The sequence below is a fragment of the Orcinus orca genome, chromosome 10 (genome assembly GCF_937001465.1).
Source record: "Orcinus orca chromosome 10, mOrcOrc1.1, whole genome shotgun sequence".
In the NCBI taxonomy this organism is placed as follows: domain Eukaryota; kingdom Metazoa; phylum Chordata; class Mammalia; order Artiodactyla; family Delphinidae; genus Orcinus; species Orcinus orca.
Window position 1 is genome coordinate 84,003,057 of NC_064568.1, and position 14,361 is coordinate 84,017,417.

General features: G+C 39.4%; 1 protein-coding gene across 1 annotated transcript; it reads left to right on the plus strand.

Moving 5' to 3' along the window:
• The first annotated feature begins 689 nt into the window (after window positions 1-689).
• LOC105748901 (olfactory receptor 2B11-like) lies at window positions 690-1,633 on the plus strand. Its single transcript, XM_033417131.2, is given in 3 exon segments — window positions 690-890; window positions 892-945; window positions 947-1,633. Coding segments are annotated over 3 exon segments (942 nt in total).
• Window positions 1,634-14,361: the final 12,728 nt, after the last annotated feature.

The following is a 14,361-nucleotide window of genomic DNA, read 5'->3' on the forward strand; positions in this document are numbered from 1 at the left end:
AGGTGTGTAGTAGAATCTGATTGTTGTTCTAATTTGTATTTCCCTGATGACATATGTCTTAGTCCATTTGGGCTGCTATAACAAAATGCCGGAGACCAGGAGACCTATTGCAACATTTACCTCACTGATCTGGAGGCTGGGAAATCCAAGATCATGGCACTGGCAGTTTCAGTGTCTGGTAAAAGCCCACTTTTTGGTTAATGGATAGCACCTTGTAGCTGTAACTTCACATGGTGGAAAGGACAGAAATCACTGTGGGTTCTTTTATAAGAGCACTAAGCCCATACATGAAGGCTCTACCTTCATTACCTAAGCACCTACGCAAGACCCCACCTCTTAGGTCACACACTCCCTTAGCTGCAAGGTAGCTGGGAGAAGACCACCTCCCAATGACTTCTTTAATCATACAGAAGAGCCATAACAAATAATGAATGTCCATTAACCCATCACATAGGGCTTTGATTTAGGGGGAAAAAATGAAACCACTTTCTCTACTGAAAGGATTTTTCAAATGTGACTTATTAATTATTATATTCATTAATGTTGTTATGATTTCTACTGAGGGTGTACCCCTTTGCTCCCCCACAAAAGTATTTTTTTCTGTTATCGTCAAAACTTCTGACAACTCAGGGTTTTTAAAATCACCCTTCTCTTCCTTGATTTTAGCAGGTGTCTCCCATCAAAATTCAATGAAGCACATGAATGAAAGTTTTCCAGAGGATTTCATTCTCATAGGCTTTACCAAATATCCATGGTTGGATCTTCCTCTCTTCTTTGCCCTCCTAATCTCCTACATGTTCACACTGTTGGTAAACATTGCTATTATTCTGGTCTCTCAAATAGATTCCCAACTCCAAAGTTCTATGTATTTCTTCCTCACAAGCCTCTCTTTTTTTGGACCTCTGTTTCACCAGCACAACTCTACCCCAAAAGCTGTTCAACCTGGGGCGGGGGGGCCAACAAGAACATCACTTATACAGGCTGTGTGACCCAGGCCTATGTATTTCACTGGCTAGGCTGTACTGAATGTGTCCTGCTTGGCACCATGGCCTTACACCACTATGTGGCTGTGTGTAAGCCTCTGAGATACTCTGTAATCATGAACCACAAGCTCTGCTGGCAGCTCTCCAGCACTGCTTGGCTCATTGGTCTGGCCAATTCACTACTGCAGTCCACACTCACAGTACAGCTGCCCCTGTGTGGGAACCAGGAATTGGACCACTTCTTTTGTGAGCTGCCCAGTCTAATTAAGATGGCTTGCATGGACACCACAGTCAGCGAGCTTACAGTGGTGGCCACCTTCCTGATAATGGGTCCCCTCTCCATGATTCTTGTCTCTTACTGTTATATTGCCCAAGCTGTATTTCAAATCCCTTCTGCTGATGGGAGACTTACGGCCTTCAACACTTGTTCATCACACCTACTGGTGGTGTCTTTATTCTATGGCTCTGGCATCTACATCTATATACAGCCTTCAGGGGACAGTCCTCAAGATGTCATCAAAGTTCTGATGCTATTTTACTGCGTTATTACTCCCATGGCCAACCCATTCATCTACACCTTGAGGAACAAGGATGTTAAAGGAGCTTTGAGGAGACTTCTGAAGAGGGCCATTTTGTCCAAGAGAATGTGAGAAAATGATGCTTTATTCTGAATGGGAAAGCCCAACAATAACCTGAAATATATCTTCCTTTTAACAGACGTTCCATCAAAATCATGCTCAAAAGTCAATTCAAGAAAACCTTTGTGTGTTGTTTACCACTTCTGACACCGAGTGTGTTGGGTTTTTCCCCCACAACAACCAATTCTCTGAAACAAACTGGGTGTCCTACATTCAATTCAATTCTGACACTGACTACCCAGAGTTATCATAGGCCCCACAGGTTAAGGGCTCAATTCCACAAAACTGCCTCTGTTACTGGAAAGTAGGTTCTTGTCTCATCCCAGAGACATTTCAGAGACGAGACACAGAGGCTAAGGAAGCAAAGCGAGGATTTATTAATTGATAGTACACTCTCAGGAGGGAGAGCAGGCAGGCTCAGGTGAGAAGCTGCTCTGAGTTCCTTCGGCAAGCTGGTTATATAGGGTGTGAAAATGATTGGGCAGAAAATATTCATTGAGGAGGGCGGGGTTTGGGGTCAATTTTCCCGATTTTCATCCCAGCTCTACCTTCCCCGGGGGAGGAGGAATTTTTGCCCTTTCTTGGTCTTAATTGTAAGTGTCATGGTGTCGGTGCATCATGGGTACTTCTTCTCTGCAAGGCTAATTTTATTGTAAAGAGGGCGTAACAAGCAAAAGGTTACATTCGGAAGCCAGAGATTCCCACCTTTTGCCGCCTTTCTTTGCCTCTAGGACCCCTGTCGCCTCAAGCTGTAAGGTTTCCTGTCACCTGACCCGTGCCCCCCACCCCCTTTCTCTGCTCATATCTAGCTACCTGCCTGCTCTAATACCTCTGCTTCAGGTGCCAATCACAAGTTCAGGCCACCTGTACTTCTGACCAACCAGCTACAAAGTCAGGGTTCCTAGAACAGCTCACTAAACTCAAGAAAACATTTTTTTAAATATTTATTTATTTGCCTGTGCCGGATCTTAGCTGCGGCACTTGGGATCTTCGTTACAACGTACAGGATATTTTAGTTGCAGCATGCGGGATCTAGTTCCCTGACCAGGGATGGAACCTGGGCCCCCTGCGTTGGGAGCGCGGAGACTGAGCCTCTAGACCACCAGGGAAGCCCCTCAAGGGAACATTTCACATATTTTTACCAATGTATTATAATTATAATGCCGGCTGCCGTGAGCTGGTCTCCTGGAGTGACCCCTGACGTGGGAGACTGGGCTTTGTGCCTGGACCTGACCCCAGATTTCTTACCCTGACCGGGCCCCAGAGGTTTCAGAGAAGCAGAGGACTCCTGAGTGTCTGCTCAGGAGAGAGGGGTGGTTTTTTTGGAATCTGGGGTCTTTGACGCATAGAAAGCAGGCACTTTTCTTTAGTCCTTGGGGTCAGAAGTGTTTTCGAAATCAGATTGAGGAATTTTTTAAAAAACATGGTGCGTATATAGTATATTGAATGCATAACACCCCAGGAGCCTGGGGCAGTCCCATATTTTATTACAGAAAGTAGTATCAATATTTCTGTAACAAATGAATTTCACTCTAAAACTATAAATAACTTCATGTCATTTCAAGCCAAGCTGTTACAAAATGAATTTATGTCACTTTGAGTATTGCCATCAAATGACTTATGAAAATACTCTTGGTTTTCAGAACTCTGGGGGACGTCAAAATTGTGGAGGAGGCATTGTGGAGCCGTTCTAGTTAATGTTTTCACTGCCTTATTTCTCTAATCTTGTTTGTTTATGTATCACACAGTATTAAAGCAAACAATTCCTGAGCAAGCTGTTGAAAAAGTCTTAGAGTTAATACCTTTTGTTAGTCATTATTTTTTTCAACAGATAGTTAATTGATGATTTATATGTCCCAGACATTCTTTTGGCACTTAGAATGGTGCAGTGTACCAAACTGATAGATAAAACCCCTGTTCTTATGGCATTTATATTATTGTGGAGTAACAAACAAAAGGCAAATAAAGATATGTTGTCAGTTGGTGGTGAGTGTTACAAAGAAAGTAGAGTAAGAGGGTGGATAATGGTAGGAAAACTTTTATATACAATGAGCTAGAAATGTCTCTTTGAGAAGATGATTTTTGAGCATACTTTAAAGAAACAAGGGAGTGCCCTATGCTAATATCTGGGTAAGAGCATTCCACACAGGTGTGAAGGGCCTCAGGTAGACTGCACTTAACATGTCTAAAATAGAAAAGGGTTGGAGTAGAGTGAGTATAGGAAAAAGATTACTCTTTTCATTTCTAAAATAATCATATGAATTTCCATTACCAGGAATGTCAAATCCTCAAATCATCTACATCGCTGTTAGGCAGATTTCAAAAACCTTTTGTGTTGTGTTTTTCTTCAAGTGGTATAGGCAGTGTTTAATAATAATACATGTGGATTTTTAAAAACTGATGGTACTTTCTATATTTTGCAAAGAGGAGTCTCCCTGGAGTGTGAACCTATCTGCAGGGACCCCTCTCCTGAGAGAAAAATGACTACAGATCTTATTATTCAGAATGAAAAAAACCCAGGAGGAACCTGTAACAGTAAAGGGGGAGGAAGAGACTTTTTTGTACAAGAAATTGACTTGCAGCAGAATAGCCAGTCAGCCAGGAAGTCTTCTGCCAACACTTTAGACGGTTCTGCTACCAGGAGACACTTGGACCCAGGGAGGCTCTGAGCCAACTCCAGGAACTTTGCTGTCAGTGGTTGAGCCCAGAGAATCATAAGAAGGAGCAGATCCTGCAGTTACTGGTGTTGGAGCAGTTCGGGGCCATCCTGCCTGAGGAGCTCCAGGCTTGGGTGCGGGAGCATCATCCATTGAATGGAGATGAGGCTGTGTCTTTGCTGGGAGATTTGGAGAGAGAACTTGATGGTCCAGAATTTCGGGTGGGAAGAGGAAGCATGTTCTGCTGTGGCAATCAGACCATTAAATTAACCACATTTAATAGTTTGGTCAATAGGAAAGCAGTGAGGGTAACTGAGCTTTTGTCCCTGTCAGGAGTCATTGCTTCTGTCAGTTCATTTTTCTGTCTCATCTCTCCTGCTAAGCCCATTCAGTCCTTTTTCCTAATCCTGTTTCCATGGGAGTTGTTTCCTAAGGTTTTAGCTCTGGTTTTCACAGTAGTTTCCTCCTAAGCCCAATGGTCCCTGATTGTCTCCAGGGCACATCTCAAGCAGGTGGACAGGAAATGCTCTGGCAGGAGGTGATATCTCTGGTTGCTGCACAGCAGTCACCAAGTTGTCAGCTCTGGCACGTGGAGACCCTGCTCAAGCACGACTCTATATTCACAAAATATAGAAAGTATTAAGATGAAAACCCCATTTCCTACGAGAGAGGTGAGGAGGAGAGGGAGAAATGTATCTGGGAAGGTGGGTTAGGGTAGCAGGCACCTACTTGGCCAACCAAAGCCATCCTTTACAACTTAATCAATAGTGTTTCTAACCCTAACTCTCACCTGAAATCCTCCCTGGCTCATATACTCTCTCTTTACAAAGTACAACCTTTATTCTTGGTCTTTTAAGCAAAAGATTTTTATTTTATTTGTTTTCATGTACCATGTTGGTTTTCATTAAAGCATTAAACTATCACATCATTCTGTTGCTTTTTATACCACCTCTGTTTTACAGTCTCCTTTACAATGACCTTCTAAATGTCCTATCCTACCCTGTATCTGTAAGTTTTCTATACCCATCAGTGATAAAGTCATCTTTTAAGCCTTTCACTTTGACTACATTTCTCCTGTCCTCTTCCACATTAAATTCTCTTGTCTTTTCATGTCAGTAGCTTCCCCTACATGTCACTCCAGTCTAGGTTTGTTACACGTTTTCCTTTCCACATTCTCTACATGCTAAATGTGCTTTCCGTTTACTAAGCATCTCCCTTTTTACATCCTGATCCCCTTTAGGATCTGTCTCCAGAAAAATAGCAATAAAGTGACCAGAAGAGTCAAGAAATCAGTCGTTTTCCAGTATTTCCTTTGAGTTCAAGTGGAATCTCCATTTTAATGAGCTCGATGGGACATTTAATTTATTTCCTTCAGGCCAAATTTCACTAAAAATGTGTATTTTAGTGTGTTCATAAAGCAATACTGATGTTAGTTTGTTTGAAGGAATTATTGGTTTACACTGAATCTTCAAGCAATGTTCTATGTGGGGGAGGATTAAGATAAAGGGTTTTCTCTCCAAGCAATAGAGGAAATACACTTTTGCCTTTCTGCTATACAGTGGGCCCTTTGTATCTGTGGGTTGCACATCCTCCTATTCAACCAAGCGTGGATCGAAAATATTCAGAAAAAAAATTCCAGAACATTCCAAAAAGTAAAGCTTGAATTTGCAGCACACTGGCAACTATTTCCATAGCATTTACATTGTATTAGGTATTATAAGTAATCTGGAGATGATTTAAAGTATATGGGAGGATGTACATAGGTTATATGCAAATACTATGCTATTTTATATAAGGGATTTAAGCATCTTCAGATTTTGGTGTGGAGGCATGGGTCGTGGAACCAATCCCCTGCAGATACCAATGGACAACTGTACTTGTATTTGAATGCAATTTAAAGTACTCTTTACACACTTAGACTTTAACAAATTAGTGCCCCTTTTTGGTGTTAAAGATTATTCTCAATCCTACCTTAGTAATTATTACATAGGTTATTTATGCCTAGGATATGTCTATTTCAACTTTCCTTTCTAGCATTTTCCTTAATTGAACATAAGAGCTATTTATTAATTGTTGGAGGAGCATGACTAGAAAAGAGATAAATGATCCCTTGGGAGTTTAATATTTCATCAGTTCAAAAAGGTGACATTTCTATTGTTTACTTTTACATATGTTTAAAATCTTCCATAATAAAAAGCTTAAAAAGAAAGTGACATTTAAATGATCCATTTCCTATTTCTGAAAGTGAGACCAAACCTTAGACTGGGAAGTTGACTGCAAAGCAGGAAGTGTCCAAAGGAATGGAATCACAGAAGATGATACTCAGCAGAATCTTCAGAGGCAGGAACATTTTCTTGGGGGCTTATTTTGGAGACCTTTGAGAATGCAAGGACAGGTTTGGAGGGCATCAAGGAAACGCAGAGGAAGGGAAAGAACACAAATGTGATCAGTGTGGGAAAAGCTTCATGCACATCATGAATCTTATTGGACATCAGAGAATCACAGGAAAAACCCTTTCAGTGTAAAGAATGTGGAAGAGCCTTCAGTCAAAATACAACCCTTTTAAATCACCTCATAATTCACTCTGGCAAAAAACCTTATCAGTGTAATCATTGTGGCAAAAGTTTTAGTTAAGGCTCAGTCCTTATTAAACATCAAAGAAGTCACACTGGGGAGGGGCCTTACGAGTGCAATGAAGGTGGCAAAACCTTCAGTAACAGCACAAGACTTAGCATCAGAGGTACCGTACCTTAATGAAATGTTACCAGTGCAATGACTGTGGGAAGGCTTTCAGAGAAAGTTCAAACCTTACTAAACATCAGCGAATTCATACAGGAGAAAAGCCCTACGAATGTGATGAATGTGGAAAAGCCTTCAGTGGAAGTTCTGACCTTACTAGACATCACAGAATTCACACCGGGGAGAAACCCTAAGAATGTGACAAGTGTGGGAAGGCCTTCCGACTGAGCTTACGTCTTACTGAACACCAGAGAATCCACAACAAAGAAAAACCCTATGTGTAGTAAGTATGGAAGAGCCTTTAAACAGAGATCAGGTCTTTTTCAACATAAAAAAAAAAGCACAACTAATCAAAATCACTTTGGGAATTCCCTGGTGATCTGGTGGTTAGGACTCTGAGCTCTCATTGCTGAGGGCTCAGGTTCGATTCCTGGTCAGGGAACTAAAATCCCGCAAGTGGCGCGGCAAAAAAAATCACATTGCTTTAATTACTGTAGTAAGAATGTTAAGCAGCATTTGTTTCTCGTAGAATTCAGAGAAGCTACATGAGCACTCTCCATACCTGTCACCGTCTCAATTTCTCTGACATCAAAGTATCTACAGACCAGATTCTCTCTCAGAGTGAGCTAAGCCAGATTTTCTATTTCTAGGCCTCAAGGCTGACTAATTTAAAATGTAAAGCTTCAGAATAGCCTGTTTCATCCTATCCACAATGAAATTTAGAGAAAAATGCACACCCATAACCCAGAGTTGAAAGTACCACAACATTTCTCAAGTGAGTAGTTAAAGGTTTAGACATTGCTTTTCTTCCTCACTTTTTCTTCCTTTGCTTTATGTGTGGTGATCAAGACCTTAGTAACTTGTTAGATGTTGCTTTAAAAGGGGGTTGACATGGGGTGAGGAAAGATACTAGGTTCTAGTATCCACTACGCCACTGTGATGTTAGGCGAGTCGCCCACACATTCTAGGCCTTAGATTCCTCATCTGTGAATTATGGGACTAGAATATATATTCTCTCAAAGATCCCTTGAACCTCTACAATTGATTTTTGTGAATGCCTTCAAACTTCTGTATTTAATTCCTCAACCTGACATTCAAGAGGCTCCTCTACAAATTAGTCCCAGTAAGAAATGTTATTTTCTTCACTATCCTACAAGAGCTCTCTGCTCTTATTGTTTTGGTCTCACTTTCCCCAGCTTCCCCCAGTACACTCCAGCTTCCATGTCTTTGTCTTCCATTCTAACCCCCTTCATGCCCTCTTTATCTTTGTTGTTTCTCCAATTAAATTTGATGTATGTCTTACTGTAACTCCACTTAGAATAAACAAGTTTTCTGAGCACTGAACCTCCCAGAGGCTGTATGCAGTAATCCTAAGGTGTCACTTAAAAATGTGCTTGGGTTAAATAGTATTGACCCTCTTGAGAATCTCTCTTCCCTTTTTTTCAGACCACTTATAATACTATAGGCGTCATTTCTTTCTAATTCTCTGCCTTCCCTTCAAACTTGCGTTTCCTAAGTATCATTGTTTCAGAGGAGGAAGCAGAGATAGTGGGTTCAATTAGAGATGATGGCATCACATTTAAGGAAAAAAAAAGGAAAAGAAAACCCTAGATAGGGAGTCAAAGTACAGACACCTATATCAGAATTTATGATCACCTACTGGTAATAAAGATCTGAAAAATACACAAACTGTACTCTTCTCGAGTAAAAGAAGTCTAAAGGTAGATAGTTTAGGGTTGTTGCTTTTACTCCATGGAATCATCAGGGATCCAGGTCCCTTCCAGTTTTCACCATCCTCTGCATGGCTGCTGAAGCACCAGCCATCAATTCTACATTCCAGTCAGCAGGAAGGGCCAAAAAGGACTCCCAAATCAGTCAGCATCTTTCACGGAGCCTTCTCAGGACAGTATATTTCTTCTTATATTGAATTAGCCAGAATTTAGTCACATGACCACAACTCAGCTTCAAGGGTAGCCGAGAAATGTAATCTTTATTCCAGGTGCCAAAGGACACAAATAAAAAATTAGATTTCTGGGGCTTCCCTGGTGGCGCAGTGGATGAGAGTCCGCCTGCCGATGCAGGGGACCCGGGTTCGTGCCCTGGTCTGGGAAGATCCTACGTGCCACGGAGCGGCTGGGCCCGTGAGCCATGGCCGCTGAGCCTGCGCGTCCAGAGCCTGTGCTCCACAACGGGAGAGGCCACAACAGTGAGAGGCCCGCGTATCGCAAAAAAAAAAAAAAAAAAAAAAAAGATTTCTGTTATCTAATAAAAAGGAGCTACTTATTTAGTAGCCAATCAACAGCCTGCCACAGTCCCAAATAAAGTCATGGCATTTTGAGTTCTAAAGTGCAGATACTAACTCGTGTGTGTGTGTGTGTGTGTGTGTGTGTGTGTGTGTGTGTGTGTGTGTGTGCGCTGTCAGCGACCATCTACTTTTACTTACAGCAGTTCTGGTCATGGATTATTTGTGAAGGGTTTTTCTTCTTTTTTTTTTAACTTTATCTTTTTATTTTATTTTTGAAGTATCCTTTTTTTTGAATTTTATTTTATTTTATTTTCATACAGCAGGTTCTTATTTGTTATCTATTTTATACATACTAGTGTATATATGTCAATCCCAATCTCCCAATTCATCCCACCACCACCCCCGACCCCGCTTTTCCTCCTTGGTGTCCATACGTTTGCTCTCTACATCCGTGTCTCTAAACTGGTTCATCTGTACCATTTTTCTAGATTCCACATATATGCATTGATATAGAATATTTGTTTTTCTCTTTCTGACTTACTTGACTCTGTATGACAGTCTCTAGGTCCATCCACGTCTCTACAAGTGACCCAATTTTGTTCCTTTTTATGGCTGAGTAATATTCCATTGTATATATGTACCACATCTTCTTTATCCATTCCTCTGTTGGTGGGTATTTAGGTTGCTTCCATGACCTGGCTATTGTAAATAGTGCTGCAATGAATACTGGGGTGCATGTGTCTTTTTGAATTATGGTTTTCTCTGGGTATATGCCCAGTAGCAGGATTGCTGGGTCATAGGGTAGTTCTATTTTTAGTTTTTTAAGGAAACTCCATACTGTTCTCCATAACGGCTGTATCAATTTACATTGCCACCAACAGTTCAAGAGGGTTCCCTTTTCTCCACACCCTCTCCAGCATTTGTTGTTTGTAGATTTTCTGATGATGGCCATTCTAACTGGTGTGAGGTGATATCTCATTGTAGTTTTGATTTGCATTTCTCTAATAATTAGTGATTTGAGCAGCTTTTCATGTGCTTCTTGGCCACCTGTATGTCTTCTTTGGTGAAATGTCTATTTAGGTCTTCTGCCCATTTTTTGTATTGGGCTGTTTGTTTTTTTAATATTGAGCTGCATGAGCTGTTTATATATTTTGGAGATTAATCCTTGGTCCATTGTTTCATTTGCAAATATTTTCTCCCATTCTGAGGGTTGTATTTTTGTCTTGTTTATAGTTTCCTTTGCTGTGCAAAAGCTTTTAAGTTTCATTAGGTCTCATTTGTTTATTTTTGTTTTTATTTCCATTACTCTAGAAGGTGGGTCAAAAAAGGTCTTGTGATTTATGTCAAAGAGTGTTCTTCCTATGTTTTCCTCTAAGAATTTTATAGTGTCCAGTCTTACATTTAGGTCTTTAATCCATTTTGAGTTTATTTTTGTGTATGGTGTTAGGAAGTGTTCTAATTTCATTCTTTTACATGTAGCTGTCCAGTTTTCCCAGCACCACTGATTGAAGAGACTGTCTTTTCTCCATTGTATATCCTTGCCTCCTTTGTCATAGATTAGTTGACCATAGGTGCGTGGGTTTACGTTTGGGCTTTCTGTCCTGTTCCATTGATCTATATTTCTGTTTTTGTGCCAGTACCCTATTGTCTTGATTACTGTAGCTTTGTAGTATAGTCTGAAGTCAGGGAGTCTGATTCCTCCAGCTCCAGTTTTTTCCCCTCAAGACTGCTTTGGCTATTCAGGGTCTTCTGTGTCTCCATACAAATTTTAAGATTTTTTTTTCTAGTTCTGTAAAAAAATGCCATTGGTAATTTGATAGGGATTGCGTTGATTCTCTAGATTGCTTTGGGTAGTATAGTCATTTTCACAATATTGATTCTTCCAATCTGAGAACGTGGTGTATCTCTCCATCTGTTTGTGTCATCTTTGATTTCTTTCATCAGTGTCTTATAGTTTTCTGAGTACACGTCTTTTATCTCTTTAGGTAGGTATATTCCTAGGTATTTTATTCTTTTTGTTGCAATGGTGAATGGGATTGTTTCCTTAATTTCTCTTTCTGGTATTTCATTGTTAGTGTATAGGAATGCAAGAGATTTCTGTGCATTAATTTTGTATCCTGCAACTTTACCAAATTCATTGATTAGCTCTAGTAGTTTTCTGGTGGCATCTTTAGGATTCTCTATGTATAGTATCATGTCATCTGCAAACGGTGACAGTTTTACTTCTTCTTTTCCGATTTGGATTCCTTTTATTTCTTTTCCTTCTCTGATTGCCATGGCTAGGACTTCCAAAACTATGCTGAATCATAGTGGTGAGAGTGGACATCCTTCTCTTGTTCCTGATCTTAGAGGAAATGCTTTCAGTTTTTCACCATTGAGAATGATGTTTGCTGTGGGTTTGTCGTTTATGGCCTTTATTATGTTGAGGTAGGTTCCCTCTATGCCCACTTTCTGGAGGGTATTTATCATAGATGGGTGTTGAATTTTGTCAAAAGCTTTTTCTGCATCTATTGAGATGATCATATGGTTTTTATTCTTCAGTTTGTTAATATGGTATATCACATTGATTGATTTGCATATATTGAAGAATCCTTGCATCCCTGGGATAAATCCCACTTGATCATGGTGTATGATCCTTTTAATGTGCTGTTGGATTCTGTTTGCTAGTAGTTTTTGAGGATTTTTGCATCTTTATTCATCAGTGATATTGGTCTCTAATTTTCTTTTTTTGTAGTATCTCTGTCTGGTTTTGGTATCAGGGTGATGGTGGCCTCATAGAATGAGCTTGGGAGTGTTTCTTCCTCTGCAATTTTTGGAAGAGTTTGAGAAGGATGGGTGTTAGTTCTTATCTAAATGTTTGATAGAATTCACCTGTGAAGCCATCTGGTCCTGGACTTTTGTTTGTTGGAAGATTTTTAATCACAGTTTCAATTTCAGTGCTTGTGATTGGTCTGTTTATATTTTCTATTTCTTTCTGGTTCAGTCTTGGACGTTTGTATCTTTCTAAGAATTTGGCCATTTCTTCCAGGTTGTCCATTTTATTGCCGTAGAGTTGCTTGTAGTAGTCTCTTATGATGCTTTGTATTTCTGCGGTGTCTGTTGTAACTTCTCCTTTTTCATTTCTAATTTTATTGGTTTGAGTCCTCTCCCTCTTTTTCTTGATGGGTCTGGCTTAAGGTTTGTCAATTTTGTTTATCTTCTCAAAGAACCAGCTTTTAGTTTTATTGATCTTTGCTATTGTTTTCTTTGTTTCTATTTCATTTATTTCTGCTCTGATCTTATCTTATCTTATTCTTAATAGAATTTTGGGTTGTTTCCAGTTTAGAGCTATAAAAAATGCTGCTAAAGTGTGTCTTTAGATGTAAATATATATGCATTTCTGGCAGCAATATAACTAGAAGTGAAACTCTTGGGTCATAGAATATGCATATGTTCAACTTCAGCAGATATATCAAAGAATTTCCCAAAAATGTTGTTGCCAATTTACACTCTCATCAACAGTGTATGAAAATTTCCATTGCTCCATAATCCTTGCCAACACTTCACACTGTGAATTCATTTTTAACAGGGATTTCAGCTTTCAGTTTGAGGTTTCTTAACAAATACCTAATGACCTATCATATTGGCAACATTCAAAAGCCTGAAAACATACAGTTGGGGAGGCAGTGTGAAAACAGGCACTATCTCGCATTGCTGTTGAAAGTGCAAAATGATACAACCCTTACAAAGACACTTCTCTCCTCTCCTCTCTTCATTGTTCATTGCAGCATTATTTGTTAAAGCAAAATATTGGAAACAATCCAAATACCCATCCCTAAGAGACTGGTTGAAAAAATAATGGTACATCTACGCAATGGAGTACTATACCACTGTAAAGAGAAAAAGAGGAATATTTCTATGAACATAAGATTTAGAACACAAGATTTAGAATAATTTCCAGGTTATTCTACTAAGTTATAAAGCAAGATGCAAAAGAGTGTGTATAATATAATTTACAGTGGTAAAAGGGTAAACGCATATTTTTGTAAAAGAAAGGAAGGAAGGGAAGGATAAATTTAAAACTAATGAAAATGGAACAAGAGTATATATAAGATAAAGGAATTAGGGATGGAAGCAAAACTCTGAATATATCTTTTTATATAATTTTGATTTTGAACTGTTTTGCATATTCAGAAAGGAAATGAAAAAGATGAAAGGAAAGCAAATCTTGAAATTAAAACAGAAGCAAATGACTAACTGTATATCAAGTTTATAACATAACTACACAGAGAAAAGAATTCAAATAAGGTATGTATATGTACTCTGAACTATACTCCCTTAATGGGATACAATTCAAGAACAAATAAAGCAAGCAAAGAAATTTTGAACTGTACATAGTAGGTGTGTTGTTGCTAGTGATGTTGATATTTTAATTTTGAAAATTAAAAAAAAAAGATTGTAAGAGAAAATTGAGTGAATATATTGATGCTGCTGGGAGCCAGGGTGTTCACTGTGGAAGAAAGGAAAATCAAATGTGCAATGGTGAAAATGAAAAAAAAAAATCTGTGAAGTTGTATTTGAATTGGAAATATCTTATAAAATCCCTATCATATGTATATTTTATTCCAGCTCTAAGGTCCACTGATAGGGCCTAGAAGCAATGACCTATCCCAGTAGCAATGAGCTTATCTATTTTTCAAAATCTAGATCCTGGTCTCTGTATATTATTCTCCATTAAAAGGAACCATGGCTTCATGGAGCAATGGTGGATTCCAGGTCTAAGGCAGAAAAAGTGTAAAATGAGCCTGGAATATCTCGTGCGAGAAAGTAAAGTGCACAAAAACTTTCTTTGCAGGAAACTTTCTTTGCAACTGATAAATGTAGAAGGAATGTGCCTTAGGTTCCTCATCTGCTAAATGGGGATAATTATACCGAACTCACAGGACTGTTAATGTAGAGTGAGTTAGCATGTGTAAATGAGTTAGTATGCGTAAAACATTATATTAGCTGTTATTACTGTATATTAACCCCCTTGGAAGAGACTATGACACTTAGCGCCTCACTACGCCTGGAAGGGGATTCAGCCTGGCGACCACAGAGGTGTGAAAACCTCCGGGCTT